Genomic DNA, 25381 nt, shown 5'->3' on the forward strand with positions numbered 1-25381 from the left:
CCGCTTCCCTCTGGGTGCTCCCCCCTCTTGAGTCATAGGGGGAAAGCAACTGAGGAGTAGGAAAACAAACAAAAACCTGCAGCCAGTTCAAGCTAGGCTGCTGGCCTCTCTTCCTTCAGAGGGGACATGGATGGGGTGCACACTGGGTCAAAGGCCACTGGGTCAGCAGCAGAGGAATATGATACAGCCCCCTTCACCTCAGAGGACTTGGGCCTCCTTTTAGGCAGAGGTAGGCTCTGTTTTCCGCCAGACTTCTCCCTGAGAGCAGGGAGGCCCAGCACTCTGCCCTGCTCTCAGGCTACATTTACATTAGAAGATAGGGGCATGTATGCATATGTTAGCACACACTGAGCTAGCACAAGTATAAATAGCAATGTAGCCATGGTAGCACAGGCAGGAGTGGCAACAGGATTTCTGACGCCCTAGGCAGACGGCCATTTCGCCGCCCCCTGCAGCTCCAGTGGAGCTGCCGCAGTTGTGCCGGCGGGTGGTCCGCTGGTCTAAAGGCTCCGGTGGACCTGCTGCAGGCATGTCTGCGGTAGGTCCACCGGAGCCTTTAGACCAGTGCACCGTCCGCCGGCACAACTGCGGCAGCTCCACCGGAGCCGCCACAGCAGCGTACCGTCCGCCGGCACGACTGTGGTAGTCCCCCGGAGCCGCGTACCGCCCCCTCGGCAAAATGCCACCCCCCAAAAATTCTGGCACCCTAGGCCATTGCCTAGGTCGCCTAAATTGTAGCGCCGGCCCTGAGTACAGGTCAGCTGTGCGAGTACAAACCAGCCTGAAACTGGTGGGTATGTACTCAGCACGGCTCAGCCATGCCTTTGCTGATGCTACCTGTGCTACCGTGGCTACACTACTAGTTACACTCAGGCTAGTTCAAGCAGCATTAATGTACCTGTACATAAGCAGAGGAATCACATCCCTAGCTCACAGCTTACGCATACACTCAGAGCTGCCCACTGCTCAGCTGAGCTTCCCCACTCTTGAACGCCTCCATTCTTGACATGACTTGCAGATGCAGTGGGGTTGGGCGACTCCAGAGTACCTTCTTAAATCTTTCCTATCTCACCCCACACCTTTGGAGTTGGGGGGGGAGGGGAGAAACGGAGGGGGCCAGGGTGCTGTTAGCTGGTGTTTGGATCTCCACGATCACATTAAAAAAATCAGCATTTCGATTCATCTCACCAGCCCAATGGAATATTTGGAAGCTATAGGGTGTAGGGACAGGTACCAGCACTTTACCCTTGGATTGGTGTTTTTCATGGTACTCAGACACCTAAATGGTTCATGACCAGAGAAAAAGGGTCCCCAGTGGATGATACCTTGAAGTCCATGGCCCATTTAACTGCCAGGGCCTTTTTCTCAATGACAGAATAGCTTCTCTCTCGGGTACAGCTTTCGACGTATGTGTTCTCCCTCAACCTCTTGAGAAAGAGCTGTCCTCCCCTCTATCTCTGAGGCCTGTGTTTGTAGTATGAAACTTTTTGAGAAGTCTAGATTATAAAGAACTGGTTTCTGAGCCATATAATCCTTTAGTGTCTTAAAGATCTTGTCACAGGCCTCAGATCACTGAACCTTTTTTGAACATCCAACCTTTACAACACACATGAGCAAAGCTACAACAGTGACAAACACCGATACCAGGCCAGTCCCAAGAAGCACCATACTTGTTTGTTTGTCAGGGGGCTGGGACAGGATGCCAAAGCTTGAACCTTGTTGACCAGTGTTTGTACTCGGCCTTCTCCGATAGTATAGCCTAGATATGTGGCCTTTACATTTTGCTGGGTTTGCAATCAGGCCTGCAACTGTGAGGGACAAAAGGACTGCTGAGACTTATTTTACCTGGTTAACCCAATCTCGGCTGTAAAATCATCCAAGCATGTATTGCCTATATGGCTGTAGAATGTGGTCCATTGGCCTCTGAAAAGTTACTGCTACTCCACACAAGTCAAAGGGCAGTGCTCTTAACAGATATAAGCCAAAAGGCGTGGAAAAAGCAGATCCCTCACACACACCCCTCCAGGATCCTGGCATCGAGGATATTTACTAATATCCTTTTGTGAAATCTTAGGCACTTATATATCTGGCAGCTCCCAGACTTTCCAACAGCTCATCTATCCTTGGCATTGTATGCGTGTTGAATTTTGATACTGCACTGATCTTTCAAAAATCAATGCAAAAATGTATTGTGCCTTCTGGCTTTGGCACAAGCACAATAGGGCTTCTCCATTCACTGTGCAACTCTTCCCAGGGTAAGCATAGCCTGTGGTTCATCCCAGTTGTGTCCCACATTATACAGGAGAGAGCCCAGGAGTCTCCTGGGCACACTGTCACGACACCATCTCGATATGGTGGTATGCCAAGTTGGCTGGTCCTAGTAAGGATGAGAACTCAGTGGGGAAGAGTCAACTAGCTGCTGCACCTCAGCTTTTTATTTGGGTTGAAGCATCTCTCCCATCTGTACAGAGTTGGTTGTTTGGGTCAAGGGTGCCTGGGGTCCTAATTCAGGATCCAAAGGATAAAGGGCTATGAAGCCCCTTGAAGACTTTCCAGGCTTTTAAAGAGATTCTGGTGGTATATATGTGGGTTTTTTCTTTCCTTTCTTTGGCTGCGGGACCGACGTGTCTCACCACCTCAAATGACCGTTGCCATAGGCCAGTAATCTGGATTCTGAGCTAGGCAGTAATAATAGTACCCAATCACTTGGTTTGAACACCACAATCAGGCCCCTCAATTGTAGGCTTTTTTGAGCCCCCTGGGCATTTAGCAGGTTTTCTTTGATGAATGCTCCTAAAACAGTGGTGGGCAACCTGCGACCCGTCAGGGTAATCTGCTGGCGCGGCCGCAAGACAGTCTGTTTACAGTAACTGTCTGTAGTCAGTAACTGTCTGCTCACGGCCAGCCAGCAGATTACCATGACGGGCTGCAGCCCATGGGCCACAGGTTGCGCACCACTGTCCTAAAGTCTTAAATTTCTCCTAGCTGGTGAACATACTGTACTATGTTCGTAGTCTGTGGTCCTTGCTCTTCCCAGGTTTTGCAAAGCAGAGCTAGGATATGCTGTGACAGCCAGCCATATAGGAGCTTGAAAGATAGCACATGAAAGAGGGAGGATAGCTCAGTGGTTTGAGCACTGGCCTGCTAAACCCAGAGTTGTGAGTTCAATCCTTGAGGGGGCCATTTAGGGATCTGGGGCAAAAATCTGTCTGGGGATTGGTCCTGCTTTGAGCAGGGGGTTGGACTAGATAACGTCCTGAGGTCCCTTCCAAACCTGACATTCTATGATGTTAGTCCCCTGATTGATCAGGATCTCCTATGGCATTGCTATCTGGACAAAGAGCTTTATGAGTTCCACCAGGACAGTAGCTGCATTTGTACAGTGCAAGAGGGTGGCTTTGGGATACTAGATCACGTAGTTGAGGATGACCAGAATATGCCAACACCCCCAGAGCATTCTTTTTCAGGGGTTCCATGAAGTCCATCCCTATTATCTCAAAAGGGTCCTCAACTAAGGAGTGCTTTGGAAGAATTCTTTAGGTGCTTTGGGAGAATGGCTAATTGGCACAAGGCACAGTAGTCAGACATCTCTGCATACATGGGCCAGTAGATGTGGACCACTACCCAACTTACGTTTTTTTCCTTCCCAAGCATCTTGCAAAGGGAATTGAATGGGCTAGTTGTAAGACTTCCTGTCTAACTCCCAGGGCTAGGAGTGGAGTTCTTACCTCCCATCTGCCCATTTCATTCAAGGCTTAAATCCATTCATCCCTGACCTCAAAGTACAGCCACTGCCTTAGCCACTGGGGATCTACCACCACCCCATTCATCACAGCCCAACTTAGCATCTGATCCGCTCACTGCTCTTGGACAAAACCAGTGTTTTGGACTAGAACGTTAGCCTCCTGAGGCTCGGGGAGTTGAAGGTCCCCTGATCTGGCTGGAAGTCCCCTCACCAGAGTTCCCTTCCTCTGCTAGCCCCACCAATTTTGATGGTTCCAAAAATGCTTCTGTCTGTGAAAGTGAGCTGTTCCATCAGGTAGCCAGCCAGTCAGCCACCCTATTCTTTCAAGATGTCGCCAAACCAACTAACTGGTCCTTCACTAGGATCTGGCTATACCCCAAGTCCACCAGCCTAGTGACTGCCTTCCCATCAATCTATACTGGTTCAAACAGGTTGGCAGGGGCCCTTTTCTGCATCTGGATTTCTGCCATCCAGACTTGACTATAGCTATAGTTGATAAAGGGGCAATCTTAGTGTAGTTGTCCTGGTTGCACACATGAAAAGCAGACCACAGGGACTAGACAAGAGGTATATCCCAAGTTGTGGGTAAGGCTTTTCCCAATGGGGTGGCCCCTTTTTGATGTCCAGGTGCCCCCAATCTTGATCTGCCCATACAGGTTTGGCCCTAAGTTGCACTAGCTTCTTGGGCACCTCCATCCAAGACTTCGCTCCTTTACCTATACCCCTCACAGCCCTTTAGGTAAGCCTGGAGTCCCTTACTGGAGGGTTATTGCACCTTGGCTGTCTTTCAGTTCAGACTGCACTGGACCTTGGTCTTCCAGCTGTGTACCTGCCTGCATCCCTGGAGGCCTATCAGCAGACATATAGTTCTTAACTGTGTTAGCTAAAATGGTAATTAATGAGATAAAATCCTAGTGAAGATAAGGTAGTTTATAGTTTGATTTTACCTCGAGTTACTTAACTCCTTTTTTCCCCTAACAAAGACAATGCCCTAGTCTTTCCCTAGGCTTTGGCCTCCCTGTGTAACCACAGGAATTGCCAGACTAGAGAGCCATGGAAGCCAGTATCCCATCTCTGAGAAAGGCTGTTAACAGATCCTCCAGAGGTAGCTTCAAGGAACCTAAACATGCAATAAAAAAAGATGGACAACTCCAGTGGTCGTAAAGAAAAAAATTCAGCACTCAGATCATGTGAGACCAAGACCAAAAATGGAGCGTTCAACAGAAACTGTCAACAGCTACAGTACGTCCCTCAGAAAGAACAAACAGAGCAAACTCTACAGAACATGAAGTCTCAAGGACTTGAAACCTACCACTGCCAGTTGTTGCAACTAATGGACAGAACGATGACTAAGTTGTTATGCATTCAGGTAATGTAATTAAAAAACCAGCACAATTCAGAGACACTTAACAGATTGATCCATACTGAATTTCAAAGATAGTGCAATAGTGCAAATTTTGTAAATGACAGGAATGTAGAACTTAAAGGAGAGATGTAATGGAATGTTAAGACGCATTATATTGTTCAGATAGAAGGCGGCCATGTGTGTAACACCTTATTAAGGTTGCCTCAGCCATACCTCGCAGAACATTGAAGGACCTTAGTGTCTCTCTCTGGGATGGAAGCTCTGTGGCTAGTCCATAGTTGGTACAGAAGCCTGACCTGCTAGCAGTAGCCCTGCAACCTACCGTGCATCAAAAAACAAACAAAAAAAAAAAAAACACACCACACATGACAGTCATCAAGACTAGCCTCTGAAGCAGGAAAGTTTGCATTCCTTATACATTTCCCCTAATGTAACTGGGAATATTCTCAATCTATGACAGCAAAATTAATAGAAGAATCTGACTAAATGCTTGGCCTCAATCAGGTCCACAGTTTAACAATGTATTGTGTAAAAATCTACATCCTTAACAGTTTTTAAATTACTGCCTATCAATTACATGGGATGTCATTTTATTTCTATATTATGAAAAAGGATAAATACAAGTGCACAATTTACCTTCTCTATACTATTCGTGCATTTGTATGTCTCATTTCCCCTTTATTTCTCTCTCTTCTTTATTAAACGTCTCTTTGTTCAGAAGGATTTCCATCTCTGGACCCCAATTTCTGAATATATTACAATGCCATATCACTCAAAGGGATGGCCTCCAGTACTATTTTCAGGATCTCAATCTATTCCTTTCAACCTAACATTGTTTTTTTCACTATTCCTATACAGTGAAGGGAGATTTTCACCAGCTGTCTGCAATGACAACTCCTGAGAAGTTACTGTGAACACTTACATTGCTTCAGCACAATTTCAAAAGGACACTTTGGGTAGCCCAAAAGCCAGTCTCCTGTATCATTCCAGAGACAACACTCAGATCCTCAGAGTGGAAGAATGCAAAGAATATTTGCAAACGAGGGTGATCTGTTCCCAAGTCATTTGACCAGAGACGCAGCAAGACAGCAGCATTTGGGATATAACTCCCCCCTTTTTTTGGGCGGGAGACACTAAAAAGAGGGAAGTGTTGAAAATATTAACCCACAAGTCAGCGGCATTAATCAGAGCCAAGCTGAGGGGTTCTGATTCTGCCCAGCACAGGAGAAAGTTCACAAGGCACTGCTGACTCAAAAACTACATTTGACACTTCTCCATTCCAGGCATTCCAAAGGCTTGTTTATCTCCCAACTAAGGTGTGACCATACAAATGCTTTAGCTGAATTAAATACGCATTCAAAACATACACACCCCTCATCATGGGTCTGGTCAGGAGATATTAGAAAAGCCATTTCCGCCCATAACATTCATTCCCCTCTCTTCAAAACAATCAGTTGTAACAGATGGAATTTTCTTCAGAATCTATGGCATTAAAAAGAGAAACTCCAAACTACCGCAGAAAGAGAAAGACACCCCAGCATCTCCCCAGAGCACAGACTAGACTGCCCTAAGCCCCACCCCTCCCCCTCTCTCTCACACACACACACACACAGGGCAGACAGCCCTTGAGAGGTATGTCTCATGGAATCTCTTGACATGAATGGATTGAAGGGAGCCCTCCAGAGGCCTCTGGCTCACCTAGTATGTGGAGGGGAGGTAATCACACATCTTACACATTTAAAAGTCAAATGCAATCTTGGTTCAATAGGCCTCAATACACGATCACCAATAATAGTGACTGCAGAGTGTGCAAGGCAGAGTAACATGGCTTGCTCTTCCACTGCTGGCCAGACTCTGCAGGGATCCATCATAATAAGCACTTACACAACAGCAGGACTTTATACACATTCATTTATCCTCACAACACCTTGCAAGGCAGGAAGTCTTAGCCCATTTTACAGAGGAGGAAATGAATAAAGAGAGGTAAGTATCATTGCCTAGGAGGACAGACTGAGTCAGTGACAGAGCCAAGATTAGAACTCAGAAGTCTGGATTCCCAATGTCATGCTTACATTACACCCATTGTACAGAAACAGACAGTGTCAATGAAGCAGAAAAAACAGTTTCATATAGGGTGACTAGATAGCAAATGTGAAAGGTGGGGGGTAATGGATGCCTATATAAGACAAAGCCCCTAATATCAGAACTATCCCTACAAAAATTGGGACATCTGGTCACCCTAGTTTTACAGGTCGAAGCTTGCCTATGACCTGACAGTCCCTTCACTGCTACTGCTAAGACACATGAAACCTGGCAAATGTCTCTATAGCAGGGGTTCTCAAACTGGGGGTCAGGACCCCTCAGGGGGTCGCAAGGTTATTATATGGGGGGTCGTGAACTGTTAGACTCCACCCCAACCCCTGTTTTGCCTCCAGCATTTATAATGGTATTAAATATATTTAAAAGTGTTTTTAATTTATAAAGGGGAGGGGTCGCACTCAGAGGCTTGCTGTGTGAAAGGGGTCACCGGTACAAAAGTTTGAGAACCACTGCTCTATAGGATGTTCCAGAAAGGCCATCAACACTGAAGGGGTTTCAGCCATATCCGTTATCTAGAGGAGCAAGCCAGGTTCAGGTAAAGTTTTGAGGAAGAAATCAAGAAAAGATACCTAACTGGGGTGACATGTCTAGGCCAGTGAATGAGCAATCCATAAACGCCTGGGTTATCAAAGTGGAAATTTTGTTTGCCAAACACTGTACATCATCTCCAGCAAACAGCAGGTTTTAGAAGTGGCAACGTTGGTTTAGTTTGCAGAAAATGATCTCAAGAGAGGTCCCCTTCCTCTGTTTTCTAAAGCATGCACTGGCCCATCAGCTCAGAGACATCTGTAAAACCCATCGTGTTTGTCCTGAATGATACTCTGACTATCAGATACCTGCCAGCATCACAAATACCCTGAAGGAGGCAAGGCTCAGCAGAGCTGGTCCCCCAGAAAGCAGCTGTAAATGAGCCCTCAAGAGACAGCAGAGATTTGCAACAATCTTGAGACAATCACAAGCCATTCACAAACTGAGTCCTCTTCCATTAAGTCTCCTTCCTCAATGCAGGCCACATAAGATCAACTAACTTTCACTCCCATTCACAGTAACAGTGACACAGTACACCACACTGGCTAATGAGGTGGCACCTCCAGCAACCCTCTTCACACCACACTGGACTGCCAGCCCACTCCCACCTTGGGAGAGGAGGGAGAAATGCAATGACAACGAATCAAGGCCTTGTCTACACATGCAAGTTACACTGGTTTAACCAAGAGAAATTTTTAAACCAGCAAAACTTTTGTGCCTATACTAATTGTAAGAGGAGTACCACAGTAATAAGGTGTCATGCATGACCAAAGACACAACCCTGATGAGCTCAAAACCTCACATACTTACTGGTTCTATCTTTCCAATAAATGGTCCCAAGTCACAAATTGAGACTCCATAGGAGATTTCTAGCTTTCAGAAAGGATTGAGCAGAACCCAGCAGGTTCCCTGCAAAAACTGGTTTTTAATCTGGTGAGCTACACCAAAAATCTCAATATACTAGCTAGCCCTAATAAGAACCTGAGGCTGGCAGGAAATTCCTTCTTTCCTTTACCCAAATCCCAACCCACAAGCCCCCAGGATAGGGGGCAAATTCCTTCCCTCACCCTCAAGTTATGGCAATTAGTTCAGCCCCATAAACTCCTCCAAAAGCAGGGATCTTAGCCCACCATGAACTCACTCAAAAGCAAAGAAGAGGGCACAGGTGCCAAGAATTAAGAAGAGCGTCAGGTAGAAGATGCCCTTCTGCCGGGCCATCATGATGCGACCATCGCAACAGAAGGTGTTCCTGCCTGGCAGCTTCTCCCATTTCCGCATCGCCTTCTTCCTCACCACCATCACCGACATGACTGCTTCTTCACAGGACGTAGGGAAACCAACCGAAGTCCAGCTTCTGCTTCACCCTCGTTGAAAAACACAGCATCATCAAAAGTCCAGTCACGGCCACTAAAGAGATGAGACACAAGGACATAACTATGGGCTTGGATGCTATGCAGCAGTGCCTTCCAATAGCACATGGATCAAGGGAGCTGCTCAATTTACAATTAGAGGCACAACATTCTTCTCACCACCTCAAATCCAGCTCCTCCGCACACAACCAGCTCTCACAGCTTGAGTCATTCTATGCAGGATATCTGCAGCTGACAGGAATTGTCAGCCTTGCCTAATGGGGAGAGGACAGCCTTTGTAGCTCCAGAGTTCTGCCTTTATATCCACCCTCATGAGGTCATGGCACACAGCATATCTTGTAGAGAAATCTTAATATCTTGCACTTTGTCTAGGTACTTATATTGCCCCATCACTAAAATACATGTCACACAAACATTAGTGAACTTATATCCAGGTAGGCATGTATTATCCCCATTTTGCAAACAGGGAACTGAGTCACAGACTAATTAAGTGACTTGCCCATGGACATGCAGGAAATTTGTGACAAAGCCAGGAATAGAACCCAAGTCTCCCAAGTCCAAGTCCCATGCCTCTAAACAAACCATCCCTTCTCTCATCCCTCTTTCAGCCATGGAACTCACATTAACTATATGTATGATCTTTAAGTAGGCAGTTGCAGAGGTAGCATTAGAACTCAGGTCTCCTGACTCCCACCTTCTGGGCCTTAGACAGCAGACCACTACTTACACTTTACAGTCTGGAATGGGGTTTCCTGGTAACGTGGATCCATTATGGTCCGTCTAAGAGGGCTCAGACACTGTACCCCTATGCAACATGTTAGACCTAAATTACGTGTTGCATGAATCATGTGGATTCAAGTATCAGAGGGGTAGCCGTGTTAGTCTGGATCTGTAAAAGCAGCAGAGAATCCTGTGGCACCTTATAGACTAACAGACGTGGATTCAGGCAGCAAAGACCCTCTCCAAGTTCTCTTCCCATCACAACTATCCTCAACTGGCTAAAAATGCAGGGTGCAGTTAGGGAATAAAGACAGGTGTGCACCACATAGCTAAAGCTACTTTAGCAACAAAGATTTACACACTGAACTCATAAGGGGTAGAACTGTGGGATTTTCTTTGGTCTATCCATTCTTGCCTCATTATACCGCTTTTCTAATTCTCTGCCAACCACAGCGTCCCTGCCACTGCAGACCTCCTGAAGTTTGTAGGAGAGGAGCCTCTCACCCAACCACCTTAGGAACACGGCCTCCTGGTTTGCAGGGCACACTGGTGTTGCACCCTGGACACTTTGAGGCAGATTCATATAAATGTAGAACTGAGGCTTATAGTTAATTCAATATGAAAATACAATAGTATAGCATCCTCTTTCTAGTTCTTAAAAATATATTATATTATGTTTTACATCACCATCAAGTTTTTAGTTTGCAGCATTATTTTGATATTACCAACAAAAATTGCTTTGTAAAAAGATGTTTGGGGGATGCCTTTAGCATGTGGGAGAAGATGCAGACCTTCATTCCCTGCCTCCTGTGAGAAAGGTCTGAAGGTAGTAACTCTGAGGAGTTAGAACTTCTAGTCTCTCATCTCAACAATAAGCAGTTTCTGCACTGGACTCTTCCCTACTCAAATATCTTTCACTGCAGTGGACAATCTGGCTAAGTACATTAAGTGGCAAAGAAACAGTTAATGTTTATATTTAAGCTGCCATCACTAGGTTTCAGGTCCATCCCCAACCCAGATAAGGGAAGGGAGCACTTCACACATTCATCTTGGGCGGAGAATTTGTTTTTAAATGAAAGCTAAAGATATGGAGCACAATTATAAAGCCATTTTTGTAGCTACATTACACATGGACTCTGACAAGTGCAAATCCAGAATCTGCACAAAGCCCCTTCAGCAGAGAAAAACAGAGAAAAGGGGTAAACAAAAACAGCTAAACAAAAACCACAGATTTGGTGGGTGAGACAACAGAGATAGAAACTAATGAACAGAGGAGAAGAATATCTTCCCCAGCGCACAAGGAGAGACAACCCATCATCCCACATAGGGCTCTCTGGACTTTTCTGCACAGCCAGACAGGGCAGTACAGAGGCATCTGTCGATACCGCACACCAGGCTAGCTGGATCCAAAGGAGAGCAGGGAGAGTGGCAGCACACACCTCTGCCCCTGCAGAGACCTTCACCTGAGGAAAGGAGCACAATGGGTGGGGAGCAGAGAGTGGGAGCTAAATGCCTGCTCCGCTGGAATGGGGAACTCCAGGCCTCACACTAATGGCCTCTAAGCCCTGAGCCAAGGACTCCGGGGACTGGAGCTCTGCTGCACTCCAGGCGAGGCTGCTCCGTCTAAGGAGCCAAATCACAACCCCCAGACTCAGTCAGCCCCCTCCCCCCAAGTGGGTACACTCTTCCCTCAGCCCAACCGTGACCCGCCGACTCCTGAGCGGTAACCCCACGTTGCTCGCCCCCCCCGCCTCTCCCCCACTCCGCTCCCCCCCGAGCCGCGACGCCCCCCGCCTCTCCCCGCCCGAGCCGCGACGCCCCCACTCCACTCCGCTCCGCTCCTCCTCTCCCCCCCGAGCTGTGACACCTCCCCAGGCACCACGAGCCATCCCACCCCGCTGCCGTCCCTCCGACCTGCTCGGCCCCAGGGTCCCCTCACCTGGCGGGCGGTCACACTGCCGGCTCCGCAGGCCAGGCCCAGCCGAGCCTGGCCGGGCCGCTCGCTCCCTCCGGCGTCCGGACTCAGGAGAGGCCACCCCGATGAGGTGGGACGCGGCAGCGGCTACCATTGGCCCGTCTCGACCTGACTCTCCGCCCCCAATGGAACGCATTCCTATTGACTGAGACGTCTGTCACTCTCACCTCCACCCCGCTCCTACATCACTGGGTCCTAGAGAGAGAAATGACCAGAGACGGGGGTGCGACTCAGGGGCTAGGAGATGAGGGGCCCGTGGGCGCGGCCTAAGGGATGTGGGAGCCCAGGACAGGGGTCCGGGGGTGCGACCCAAGGACTAGGAAATGGAGGGCACGGCCCTGGGCCCGCAGCCCAGGCAGTGCAGCACACGGGTGGGGCCACGGGCCCAGGAATGGGGAGCACTGGGCTGGGGGCACAGGGCCAGAGCATAGCCAAGGGGCTAGAGAGCACAGGGCCAGGGGGGCACAGGGCCAGGCAGCGCAGCATAGGGGCTGGGGGGTAGGGGCAAGTGGATGGGGGGGCAGGAGTCTGGGGGTGGGGCACAGGGTCTAAGGACTGTGGGAGGCCTAGGGGGCAGAGATCTTGGTGTGCATCTTCAAGGTGCCCAAGAGCCTGACCCAGGTTACCTAGCTGGCCCCCAAAGCTCTGAGCTGAGCTGAGCTGAGCGCTGCGCCATGCCATGCCTCAGGCCCCACACAGTTCAGAGCTGTCAACTCAGGGGTTTACAGGGAACCCCTGTCTTATAGGCTGCCTTTCCCTATTGCCCTGCCTGATGAAAACAAGCGGCCAATCAGAGCTGCTGCCCATGCTGACAGACAGTCTGTTCCCCCAGCAGTTGTAGCAGGCAGTTCCCAGCCCTTTCTGTTTGCTCCTGCTTTCTGCATCCCCATGCCTGAGGGATGGAGATGGTGTCATTCTGTCCCTTTACCAGAGTGCTCGGGCCTGGCCACTGAGGCTTACACAACCCAGCTCCCTGGGATGACTGATGTCCCCATCCTCACATGTGCCCCTGCCCAATATGCTGCCCCCTTTCCCACCTCCTTCCCTTTAGGAGTGGCTGCTACCCTGCCCCTCATCAAACCCCGATTCCAGCTATGTCTTACCTTAGGAATCTTCTGGTGGAGCCGGTGGGCTCCTCTTTCCCATCTCACTGTCTTCAGCACACAGTGAGATTGGAAAGGCTAAGATATGGGACCCTCGCCCTCTGTGGAAAGGACCAAACACCAAGACCACTATCCTGTATAAGACTGGCATGGGGGCAAAGGTTCTACTACCCAGCTGGAGTCATACCCTAGTGCCTATGAAAAGTTGGCCATAGGGCCTGCAGCTTGGTGACCGTCACGAAAAGGGTGCTGCCAAGCAGACCTTCCCCAACACATTCAGGACAGCCTGAGTGACACAAACAAAAAAAGAAGGCCCTTTTTCCCCGTTTCTGCTTCAGAATTGTCCCCAGTGCCACAGAGAATGTCGCAGATCTGAGCTAGCTTATTTGTAAATCAGACAGAAATAAAACCTCAGTCTGAGCTGCACTCACTCAACTGCCCACCACTTGGTATAGGTCACTGGTCCAGATTTTTCAGGAAATTAAGTAACTTTTGTTCTCTGCAAGATGAAATATCGCAATTTATTCTGCTTACAGCTTCCTTGGCAGAAAACTCAGAAGCTGCAACTAGTGCCAAATGGCCACATAGGGTTAAAATGAGTGAGCACACAATTCCTGGGCTCATTCTTCTGGCTTCCCATCTAGTTCCAGGTGGGGCTCTGGAGCTGATAATTATCTAGAAAGCCCAAAATGGCTTTCTGAGGCCCTGCTACCTCAGAGACTGCCTCACTCTCTGTGCATGAATTCCACTCAGCTCATACACTTTAAGGCCAGAAGGAACTATCATGATCATTGAGTCTGACTTCCTTTACAGAACCTCACTCAGCCACTCCCATAATAACCCCCTAACCCCTGGCTGAGTTACTTTGAAGTCCTCAAATCATGATTTAAAGAATTCAAGTTACAGAGAATCCACCATTTACTCTAGTTCAAGCCAGCAAGTGACCCGTGCCCCATGCTTCAGAGGAAAACACAAACTCCAGGGTCTCTGCCAATCTGACTTGGGGGAAAATTCCTTCATGACCCCTAATATCAGTTAGACCCTGAGCATGTGGGCAAGATCCTGCAGCCAGCCATCTGGGAAAGAATTCTCTGTAGTAACTCAGAGCCTTCCCTATCTAGTATCCCATCAGCAGCTGCTAGAGATCTTTGCTGCTACCTGTTGCAGATCAGCTGGCTACACACCACTGTAGGCAGTCTAGTCATACCAATCCCTCCATAAACTTATCATGCTCAGTCCTGAAGGCAATTAAGGTATTTGTTGCCACTGCTGTCCAGATGCAGTGCTTTTCATGTCTGTGCCCCAGCTAGATGTCATGGGCTGGGCAGCAGAGAATTCTTTGTGGCAGCTCCTCAAGTGTGGGATTCTGATCTGCTAGGATCCACTTTGGCAGATTTTTCAAATGTGAGAAGTATTTGTTCCCTTTGACACCATCATAAATTCAGTCTGTACCAACACCACCCCTACCGTCTGGCTAGAGAGAGGTTTAGCACTGAGGTGAGCTTCAGGGTCGGGGGAATGCTAAACTTTAGGGTAAGGTTAGCAATAGCTGGTAGAGGACATGGGCAAGGGTTAGTTTAGGAAATTAGAGTCAGGTTAAGGAGTATGGTGAAGAGGAGTGTTGGAGTTACTGTCAGAGTCATGGGATAGAGTCAGATTAAATTTACAGTTAGATTTAAGCTTAGGGCCAGGTGTAATGACAGGATGAGAGTTAGGCTACAGTTTAGGGTTAGCATCAAGGGTACAGTGAGGATTAGAATTAGCATCAATATTTAGAGTTAAGGCAATTGGCGAGGCAAGAGGCAACAGGTGGGCCATGAACTGCTGTACAGAGCTTCTGGACTCGGTCAGGAGAGAGAGCTGCTGGGCTCAGGACTAACTCAAATGAACTTTGCTGTAACTTCCTGCACTAACAAAGAATTTTCTACGCTGTGTTCCAAAGAACTCACAAACTCTTTTATTTTTACAATGCTGGCCGAGAGTCGCTGCTGACTGAGGAAGGGGGGTGCATTGTTCAGATGGACTCACTGCAGGGAGCTCCCAGTGTGAAACAAGGATGCTGAAGACTGAGGCTGTTCCCAGGAGGTGTTGAAGTCAAGGAGACTTGTCCCATTGAGAGTGAACTCTGAGGGGGTTGTCACGCTGAAGAGGTTCCTGCCAGGGATTACCTCTATGCCAGCTTCACTGTTGGCTATGGTATCAATGATGTATCGTGATCAGTGGAACTGCTGCTGGAGGGCTAGGAGTCCCTGAAAGGACGGTTAGTGAGAGGCACCCATGGAACAGGGAACATGGGGAGTTTGGCTGAGAGCAGCTCAGCCACATGAACAGAGCAAAAAGAACAAGGAGTACTTGTGGCACCTTAGAGACTAACATTTGGGTTTTAGCCCACAAAAGCTTATGCCCAAATAAATTTGTTAGTCTCTAAGGTGCCACAAGTACTCCTTGTTCTTTTTGCTGATACAGACTAACATGGCTACCACTCTGAAACATGAACAGAGCTGTGCATTGGCAGTTATCCCTTGTGTACTTCCCTGTTACCCTCAGAAGCAAAGTGATCCTGGAATGACTTCCTGTTCCTTGTCCTTTCTTGTTAATGTGGGCAAACACAAAATTGCTATGTGGATTGTTAGCTAGTTTTAATCTGCTGCTTCTAAAAGTGGGGGAAGGAAGAAAAACAGAGTAAAAATAGAGATGCAGAGAGGTCTAAATGCAGGGGAGGGATAGCTCAGTGGTTTGAGCATTGGCCTGCTAAACCCATGGTTTGGGGTTCAATCTTTGAGAGGGTCACTTAGGGATCTGGGGCAAAAATCAGTACTTGGTCCTGCCAGTGAAGGTAGAGGCAGGGCCGGCACTTTCATTTAGGTAACTTAAGAAGTCGCCTAGGGTGCCAGCATTATGAGGGGGGCGGCATTTTGCCACAGGGGTGGCAGGCGGCTTCGGTGGAGCTGCCGCAGTCGTGCCTGTGGACGATCCGCTGGTCCTGCGGCTCAGGTGGACCTGCCACAGGCATGCCTGCAGCAGCTCCACCGGAACCGCAGGACCAGCGGACCCTCTGCGGGAATACCTGCGGCAGTTCCACCAGAGCCGCGAGACCCGCGCGCGGGGCGGCGAAATGGCCCGGCGCCAGTCCTGGGTAGAGGACTGGACTCCATGACCTTTTGGGGTCTCTTCCAGGTCTATGAGATAGGTATATCTCCATTAAAAAAAAAAATCCTAACATCATTGGCCAAGGTGCTTCTGTGACATCATGCTTTAGGCTTGAGAATGTGTTTAGGAGCTGGGAACGAATACACACTGGGATGTTAGATGGGGTGGGATCTGAGTTACTACAGAGAATTCTTTCCTGGGTGCTGGCTGGTGAGTCTTGCCCACATGCTCAGGGTTTAACTGATCGCCATATTTGGGGTCAGGAAGGAATTTTCCTCCAGGGCAGATTGGCAGAGGCCCTGGAGGTTTTTTGCCTTCCTCTGCAGCATGGGGCATGGGTCACTTGCTGGTGGATTCTCTGCAGCTTGAGGTCTTCAAACCATAATTTGAGGACTTCAGTAACTCAGACATAGGTTAGGGATTTGTTACAGGAGTGGGTGGGTGAGATTCTATGGCCTGCATTGTGCAGGAGGTCAGACTAGATAATCATAATGGTCCCTTCTGACCTTAAAGTCTGTGAGTCCTTGATAGAAAGTTGCCAATCATGTGATGACTGCCAGCAGAAAGAGATCCTGTTACAACATGAGCTATCCACCCAACCATGGGAAAATGTGGTAGTGGACTCATTTACTTTCAGTGGAAAGAAATATTTGATTACAGTGCACTACTATTGAGATTTCTGGGAGGTCACTGCCTTGCCTGATACAAGAAGCAAGTCAGTGACTGGCAACCCAGAAATTTTGGCAGTCCAGACACTATATTCGCTGACAATAGACCCCAATTTGCCTCAGAACAATTCAAGGAAATTACATGTAAATGGGAGTTTGACCCCTATACCTCTTCCCTAGCTTACCTACAGAGTATTGGTAAAGTGAAATCAGCTGTGAAAACTGCTAAGAGACTGTTACACAAGACTGTTTTTTTCTGGTTCAGTATTTTTGGCACATGGGAATCCCGCATCATAGGGGTGCCAAGCAGTGCAGTGCAGGCAGTGATGGGATGAAGGACCAAAATTGTGCTACCAATGAGGAGAGGCTTATTGCTGCCAGAAGGACAGAGCAGTTGCCAACAGTCACATATGAAGAGAGGCTGAGGGAACTTGGATTATTTAGTCTGCAGAAGAGAAGAATGAGGGGGGATTTGATAGCTGCTTTCAACTACCTGAAAGGAGGTTCCAAAGAGAATGGATCTAGACTGTTCAGTGGTCCCAGATGACAGAACAAGGAGTAATGGTCTCAAGTTGCAGTGTGGGAGGTTTAGGTTGGTTATTAGGGGGAAAAATTTCACTAGGAGGGCAGTGAGGCACTGGAATGGGTTACCTAGGGAGGTGGTGGAATTCCTCCCTTAGAGGTTTTTCAGATCAAGCTTGACAAAGTCCTGGCTGGGATGATTTAGTTGGAGATTAGTCCTGCTTTGATCAGGGGGTTGGACTAGATGACCTCCTGAGGTCCCTTTCAATCCTGATATTCTATGATTCTGTGATCACCAGAGAATACCTAGAACTACTAAATTTGAAACCCCAGATATGTAAGTAGACCAGAAAATGTCTAGAGAGATGTGATTACATTTCTCTTTAATTTCTGTGAGGCTTGTGAACTTCTCTATGCTAACCCACAAATGCTTTTGTTTTGCTTGTAACCTTTAAGCTGGACCTTAAGAAAGTTATTTTGATGCTTAATCTTTATACGTGGTTCTTTTCAGATCTAGCAAAAAGCCTAAGTTCCAGATATATTTTCTAATAAATTTACCTTTTTTAAGAACAAGATTGGGGGTTTTGTGTCCCTAAGAGGTTTGTGCATGTTGTTTAATTAGCTGGTGGGAACAGCTGATTTCCTTTTGTTTTCTTTCTCAGCTCTTCCCTAGGGGTGGGAGGGTGCAAGATCTTGAGGTTACCCCACAGGAAGGAATTCCCAAGTGTTTCTTCCTGGGTTCTCAAAAGGGGGAGGGGGGAGTTTGCACTTGGATGGTGGCAGCATCTACCCATCCAAGGTCAGAGAGAAACTGCTACCGTGGGAGTTTAATACCAGCCTGGAGTGGCCATTATTAATTTTTAGAATCCTTGTGGGCCTCCACCTTCTGCAGTCAAAGCCAGAGTGAGGAATCAGCCTTGACATGGTGGCAGTGGTGGGATACCAGAAGGGGCAATCCAAGCAGACCCCACACTATTAGGGTCAGCCCAAGGCCCCACGTTGCAAGGAGGATTCCTCCACACAGCCAGGGAAACTCCAGATGCCCTCTCATCCCACCACCCTACTCTCCAACCACCCACCTCACCCCAGCTCTCAGTTAGTTAGCTGGGCGCTGCTTCAAATATAATGAGCTGGGGCATGTGAAGGCCAACTGCCCCTAGAGCACCAGCCAACTGCAGCTCATCACCCCAGGATCCCAACAAAAGCCTTCAGGCCCAGATGCCTCACAAATACCCTCAGAGTGAAGGGAAACTGACTGTGGGCGGGAAGAAGATTACTGCATGGCGAGACACTGGACCACAGGTGTCAGCTATTCACTCATCCCTAGTGCACCCCAAATTTATCGACCCAGAGGCTCAAGTGACAGTGCAACCCTTTAAGACCAACTCTTTTAACTTGCCCACAGCCAAATTGCCTGTCTAGTACAAGGGCTGGTCAGGAATATGGACTTTTGCAGTCTGATGATTATCCCATTCCCATACTGCTGGGAGAAGACTTAGCCAAACACATGAGGCAAACAAAATGGGTGGGGAGAGTGACCTGCATCCAGGTTAAACAGGCCTCCACACCTAACTCCATTCCTGAGCCTCCTACAGGGACCCAGCCAGAACCAGCCGAAGGATTGGAACTGGTAGAGTAGTCAGCATCAGAGTCAGGGGAGTCAGCACCACAGAGCCTGCACCTGCAGCAGCAGTTAAATGGGCATAAGAAGCTCAACGAGAGCCTGAAATACAACTTACTGCACCTGTAGAAAGCAGGTCACAATCAGAGACAACTGCATCACTTCCATTGGGACTGTAACAGGATGCTGGCCAAAAGGGTCCTAGTCAGGCCTGTTAGCCCAGCTCCGATTAAGGGGTATTAAATGATACTGGCTGGGTGTGGCTCACCAAAGGGCTTAAGGAAAAACACCTGTGGGCCTTGTTAGTGAGGAGGCTATAGAAAACTAGCTGCCTGGCAGATGGGTGGGAGTAGACAGGAAAGGGAGGAGATTGTGGCTGCAGTTCCTAACTGGCTGAAGAAGCTAGCTGTCCCCAAGGGAGCTGGCTGTAATGAACTGTATATAAATGGTGGTGGGAACTGACACAAGGAATAAAAGGGCACTGGTGCTTGCAAGTTCAGTGGCCTCTGACTGATTTTTGGCATGAGTAGTGAAGCACTCTGTTACAGGGACTGAGCCCAAGTCCACAACCCAGTGAGGAACTAATGTATCCAGCATCAAGGGAGCAGTTCCAGGCAGAGCAGGCAGCAAATGAAAGCCTCAAGGGAGCTTGGATGGTGGCACAGAGCAACCCACTGCCTCTCAGCTCTTCTAACAGGTCTAGGTTTGTTGTAGAAGGGACTTATACAAGGAAACTCTTTCTGGTGGGCACAAGGAGGACTGGAATCCTCAGACAGTTGGTAGTTCCAACTAAGTATAGGGAAAAGCTCTTGAGCTTAGCCCATGATCATCCTACTGGCCATACCGGGGTGAACAGGACCAAAGACTGGTTGGGGAAGTAATTTCACTGGGAGGGAATGGGCAAGGATGTTTCTACCTATGTCTGGTCTTGTGAGGTGTGCCAGAGGGTGGGAAATTCCCAAGACCAGGTCAGCGCCCTTCTCCAGCCACTCCCCATAATTGAGGTTCCATTTCAGTGTGTAGCTGTGGATATTCTGGGTCCTTTCCCTAAGAAGACACCCAGAGGAAAGCTGTACATACTGACCTTCATGGATTTTGCCACCTGATGGCCAAAAGAAGTAGCTCTAAGCAACACCAGGGCAAAAAGCATGAGCCAGGCATTGGCAGACATTTTTTTCCAGGGTAGCTTGGCCCCCAGACATCCTTACAGATTTGGAAACTAACTTCCTGAGAGGGAATGGGAAACATCTTTGGGAAGCTCATGAGGTGAATCACTTGGTTGCCACCTGTTACCACTATCGAACAAATGGCCTAGTGGAGAAGTTTAATGGGACTTTGGGGGCCATGATACATAAATTCATGAATAAGTACTCCAATACTTGGGACCTAGTGTTGCAGCAGTTGCTCTTTGCCTGCAGAGCTGTACCACATCCCAGTTTAGGTTTTCATCCTTTGAACTCGTTTGTGTCTGCAAAGTTAAGGGGCCATTACAGTTGATAAAGCAGCAATGGGAGGGGCTTACATTTTCTTCAGGAACTAACATTTTGGACTTTGTAACCAACCTGCAAAACACCCTCAAGAACTCTCTTGCCCTTGCTCGAGAGAACCTACAGGATGCCCAACAAGAGCAAAAGGCCTGGTATGATAAACGATGAAAGCAGAGGAAGAAAAATTCGCTGTCCCCCACAGAGCAATGGAAAGGCGAATGTGTAAGAGATCGCTTGGTGATCACATACTGAATGAGGAGCTCAGAAGGTGTACATGGGTGACTGATATAGTGCACACGATGTATGACACAAAGCAGAGATGGGCAGGTCATGTAGTCCACAGGTAAGACAATAAGTGGACAACCCACATCAGTGACTGGATCTCCAGAGACCACAAGCAACCGCTGAGTGGACCAAAAATGTTCTAGCCCGAACCCATTATAAAACTCTTTGGACAGAAATGGAACGAATGTGCTTGCAACAGAATGGAATAGTGTGGCATTGACTTGCATTTGTGGAGGGATGGACAAGGACATGCCACACAAAGGTATCAATAAGTGGCCACCATGTTCCATACAGGGTCACAAAATCACTGTGTGTTGTATCAACAGACACTGTGGGGTGAGATCTTCCCCTTTATGCCAAAAAGCAGACTATGGAATTGGTGAATTATGCATCAGTTCTCTCTCTGTAGTATACACTTACCTGGTCTGCAGAACAGCCTAGCAGACAAACTGAGCATGCACTTCTCTTCAAATCACGAATGAGAAACCAGAAACTTGGTCCTTTGGAACATCATTACAGATTGGAGCCATCTTCATGCAGACCTATTTGCAACATACAAGTATCAGGTCTTCTGTTTTTGGGGGGAAGGGGATTCTGTTTCTGACAGCTTGTTAATCTCATGGTTGAGGAGTTTAATGTATACATACCTACTAGTCCTACTGATTTCGTGGCTTATGCAAGGTCAGGCAGGGATCCACCAAACTAATATTAATAGCACCAGTATGGACATGGCAGTTCTGGTTCCCCAACGTTGTGACCTGTCAATCTCCCAACCAAAGACATTGCCTCAGATTCCAGACCTGCTTTCACAGAGTGACTGGAAGATCCTTCACCCCGATCTGAAGTCCCTTCATCTCACGGCTTGGCTATTGGATGGATTTCAAACTCCTCTCCTGCACAAAATATCTTGTTAAACTGTGATGAAGACACTACAAGACAAACTTACTCAGTGAGATTCACATTTTTTTTCTTCTTGCTGCCTTCAGAAGTCTTTAATTTCAAAGTACTTGATACCAGATAGAAATTCTGGAATACTTACTTGGAGTGAAACAGCTGGATGGGTCACTTAGCTCAATCAGGTTCCTCTTAATGTGATTTCTGCACACAGCTCTCTGGTGGATGGACATACAGTTGTTTCTCACCCAAGAATGGTAAAGTTTTTGAAAGATCTAATCAAGGTGTTTCCACCAGTCCCCTCATGGGACCACAATCTAGTTCTCTTTACTTGAATGGGCCACCCTCTGAGCCAGTGGTATCATATGCATGACTACATTTGTCTATGAAAACATTGCTTTCAACACTGCTACAGTCACCTCGGTGACAAGGGTTAGGATGTAATCTGAGAGACTCCTAGTCTGGATATGACATGGTATAAGGCAGGTCTGCCATCAAAGCCTGAATCTAAGTTTTTATCAAAGATCATTACAGACTTCCATTTAAGCCAGGAGATTCATCTGCCTATATTTTTCCCTAAGCCACCCGCTTGTTCTAGATCAGGGATGGACAAACTTTTTGGCCTGGGGGCTACATCTGGGTGGGGAAATTGCATGCAGGGCCATGAATGTAGGGCTGGGGCAGGGGGTTGGGGGTTGGAGTGTCGGAGGGAGTGTGGGGCATGGGAGAGGGTGCAGTATGCAGGGGTTTGGGGCACAGGTGAGGGTGCAGAGTATGGGTGGGGGCTCAGGGCAGTGAGTAGGGGTGCAGGGGGCTCAGGGCAGAGGGTTGAGGTGCAGGAGGGGTTCAGCGGGGGGCTCAGGGCAGGAGGTTAGGGTGCAGGCTTTGGCCCAATGCCACATACCTTGAGCGGCTCTAGGGTAGCAGAGGCACTCAGCGGGGCTAAAGCATGTTCCCTGCCTGCCTTGGCCCCGCACCGCTCCCAGAAGCGGCCAGCACGATGTTCCTGCAGCCCCTCGGGGAAGGGGGACAGAGGGCTCTGCACGCTTCCCTCACCTGTGGGTACCTCCCCCGAAGCTCTCATTGGTTGCAGTTCCCTGTTCCCGGCCAATGGGAGCTGTGGGGGGCAATGCCTGCAGGTGAAGGCAGCGTGTGGTACCCTCTGCTCCCCCTTTCCCCCAGGGGCCACAGGGATGTGGTGCCGGTCACTTCTGGGAGCAGCGCGGGGCTAAGATAGGCCCAGAGCCTTCCTTAGCCCTGCGGCACCACGGGGGTAGCAATCCTGCGGGCTGGATCTAAAGCTCCAACAGGCCGGATCCAGCCTGCAGTTTGCCCATCCCTGCTCTATATGTTGAATGTCAGATGGGCTTTAGAATTTTATTTGCAGAGTACAAAATCTTTTAACTCTTCACCTAGACTTATCATCTGCATGCTGGAGAGAATGAAAGGGAAACCCATCTCATCTCAGAGATCAGACAGCTGACTGGGTGGTCAGCTGATGGTTAGTAACTGGCCAGAGTGACTGTTCTGCTTCTTTCCAGGCTTGTCTATACAGACAATTTACAGTGCTACAACTTTCTCACTCGGGGGTGAGAAAAAGCACCCCCCTGAGTGCAGCAAGTTTCAGCACTGTGAAGCACCACTAGACCTCTCATGGAGGTGGTTTTATTAAAGCACTCTCTCCCAGTGCAGCGCTTTAGTGTTGCCAGTGTAGACTAGTCCTCAGAGCTCACGCCACCAGAGCTCAGGAAGTCTCAAGTCACAGCACATCTTTGAGGAATGTTTCTATTATGCACCCATGCAAACCAGCCCCTGAAGATCTAGTCACACATTTAGGGCTTGGCTACACTTGCAAGTGTGCAGTGCTGGGAGGTACAGCTGTGTAGGGAAAACGCTGGAGTGTGGCCACACTGACAGCTACTAGCGCTGCAGTGTGGCTACATTTGCAGCATTTTCAGTGGTGTTGGGAGTGGTGCATTATGGGCAGCTATCCCACAGAGCACCTCATCCCATTTTGGCGTTGTAGGAAGGGGAAGGAAGGGTGAGGGTCATTCTGCTTCCTGTCCCTAAGCCCCGTGATGCATCGCTTCACATCCCAGCAGTCCCTGTTTTTCCGTGCACGTTTGGCGCCATTGTGAGTCTCCCAACGGTTTCTGTGCAGTGTGATTTCTGTGGGAAATGGAGCCCGAAGTGCTGAGAAATATGCTGACGAGTCTCGCCAGCACATCACGTTTGGCAGTTGAGCTATTCCTTAAGCTCCAAAGAGATGATGAGTCTGATGATGATAGCAAGTTGCCTGATGCGTATGACACGACATTGCTTGTGGCATTCACGGAAATGCTCAGTACCGTGGAACACCGCCTTTGGGCTTGGGGAAAAAAGCACTGAGTGGTGGGATCACATTGTCATGGAAGTCTGGGATGATGAGCAGTGGCTGCAGAACTTTTGGATGAGAAAAGCCACTTTCATGGGACTGTGTGCTGAGCTTGCCCCCACCCTGCGGTGCAAGGACACGAGATTGAGAGCTGCCCTGCCAGTGGAGAAGCGGGTGGCTATTGCAATCTGGAAGCTGGCAACTACAGACAGCTACCGATCGGTCGGGAATCAGTATGGAGTGGGAAAGTCGACCTTTGGATTGTTTTGATGCAAGTTTGCAGGACCATTAATCGCATCCTGCTAAGAAGAACCGTGACTCTGGGGAACGTGCAGGACATTGTGGGTGGCTTTGCACAAATGGGTTTCCCTATCTGTGGAGGGGCGACAGATGGGACGCATATTCCTATTCTAGCACCACCCCACCTAACATCCGAGTACATTAATTGGAAGGGGTATTTCTCTATGGTTCTCCAGGAGTTTGTGGATCACCATGGGCGTTTCATTGACATTAACACAGGCTGCCCTGGAAAGGTGCATGATGCACGCATCTTTCAGAACACTGGCCTGTTCCGGAGCTGCAGGCAGGGACTTTTTTCCCAGCCTGGAAGATCATAGTAGGGGACCTTGAAATGCCCATTATGATCCTTGGAGACCCCGCTTACCCGTTAATGCCTTGGCTCATGAAACCGTTTACAGGGAAGCTTGACAGGAGCAAGGACTGGTTCAACTACAGGCTGAGCCGGTGCCGAATAACTGTGGAGTGTGCTTTTGGCTGTTTAAAAGGGCGCCGCTGGAGATCTCTGTATGGGAAGCTAGACTTGGGGGAAAGCAGCATCCCTGCGGTTATATCCGCGTGCTGCTGTACCCTCCATAATATTTGTGAGGGAAGGGTGAAAGATTCAGTCAGGCATGGACCTCCGAGGTTCAACGCCTGGAGGGCTGAATTTGCACAGCCAGAGAGCAGGGCTACTAGAGAGCCCAGCACAGGGCTTCAAGGATTAGGGATGACTTGAGGGAGGAATTTGAGGCTGAAAACCAACAGTAATGTTTGGTGCCTTGCACGGGAGTGAAGTGCAGTGGTTACAATGTTAGTAGGAATCTGTTTTTTTCCTAAGCTGATTTGCAGTGCCTGTTTCTTTCCTGGGCTAAGGTATCTTTGACTTTCTGCAATAATAAAGACTGTTTTCAAAGCCAAGAATTCATTTATTGAAAAGAAAATAACTTTATTGACAGACACACAACATTTTGGAACCTAAAAGGGCAGGGGGGGGGTGGGAACTGTACAGTCACAGATTTGAATATGTCCTGTCTGGAGTGCTGTGCAATGACTGCTGCACTTCAGATGCCTATACTGCATGGTGATGGGTTGAGTGCAGAGGGTAAGGGTCGTAGTTCTCAGGGCTGGTTGGTGAACGTACAGGTGTTGGAGGCAGCTGGTGGTGGTAAGAACCTGGATGCTGGGAAGGGGGTT

At 48.6% G+C, this 25381-nt stretch overlaps 1 protein-coding gene across 2 annotated transcripts in view; it reads right to left on the reverse strand.

The window, feature by feature from the left end:
- ZDHHC9 (zDHHC palmitoyltransferase 9) overlaps window positions 1–11889 on the reverse strand; it is a 39486-nt gene extending 27597 nt beyond the window's left edge. Inside the window, exons 1-2 of one of the 2 annotated variants that reach the window (XM_032785899.2) lie at window positions 11769–11889; window positions 8881–9146 (exon numbers count right to left, since the gene is read on the reverse strand). In XM_032785899.2, coding sequence (XP_032641790.1) covers window positions 8881–9047 — 167 coding nt within the window. In that variant the 5' untranslated portion in view covers window positions 9048–9146; window positions 11769–11889. The remainder of the gene's footprint in view (window positions 1–8880; window positions 9147–11768) is intronic. The other variant, XM_032785890.2, reaches the window with a different exon arrangement.
- Window positions 11890–25381: the final 13492 nt, after the last annotated feature.

The sequence above is a fragment of the Chelonoidis abingdonii genome, chromosome 8 (genome assembly GCF_003597395.2).
Source record: "Chelonoidis abingdonii isolate Lonesome George chromosome 8, CheloAbing_2.0, whole genome shotgun sequence".
In the NCBI taxonomy this organism is placed as follows: Eukaryota; Metazoa; Chordata; order Testudines; family Testudinidae; genus Chelonoidis; species Chelonoidis abingdonii.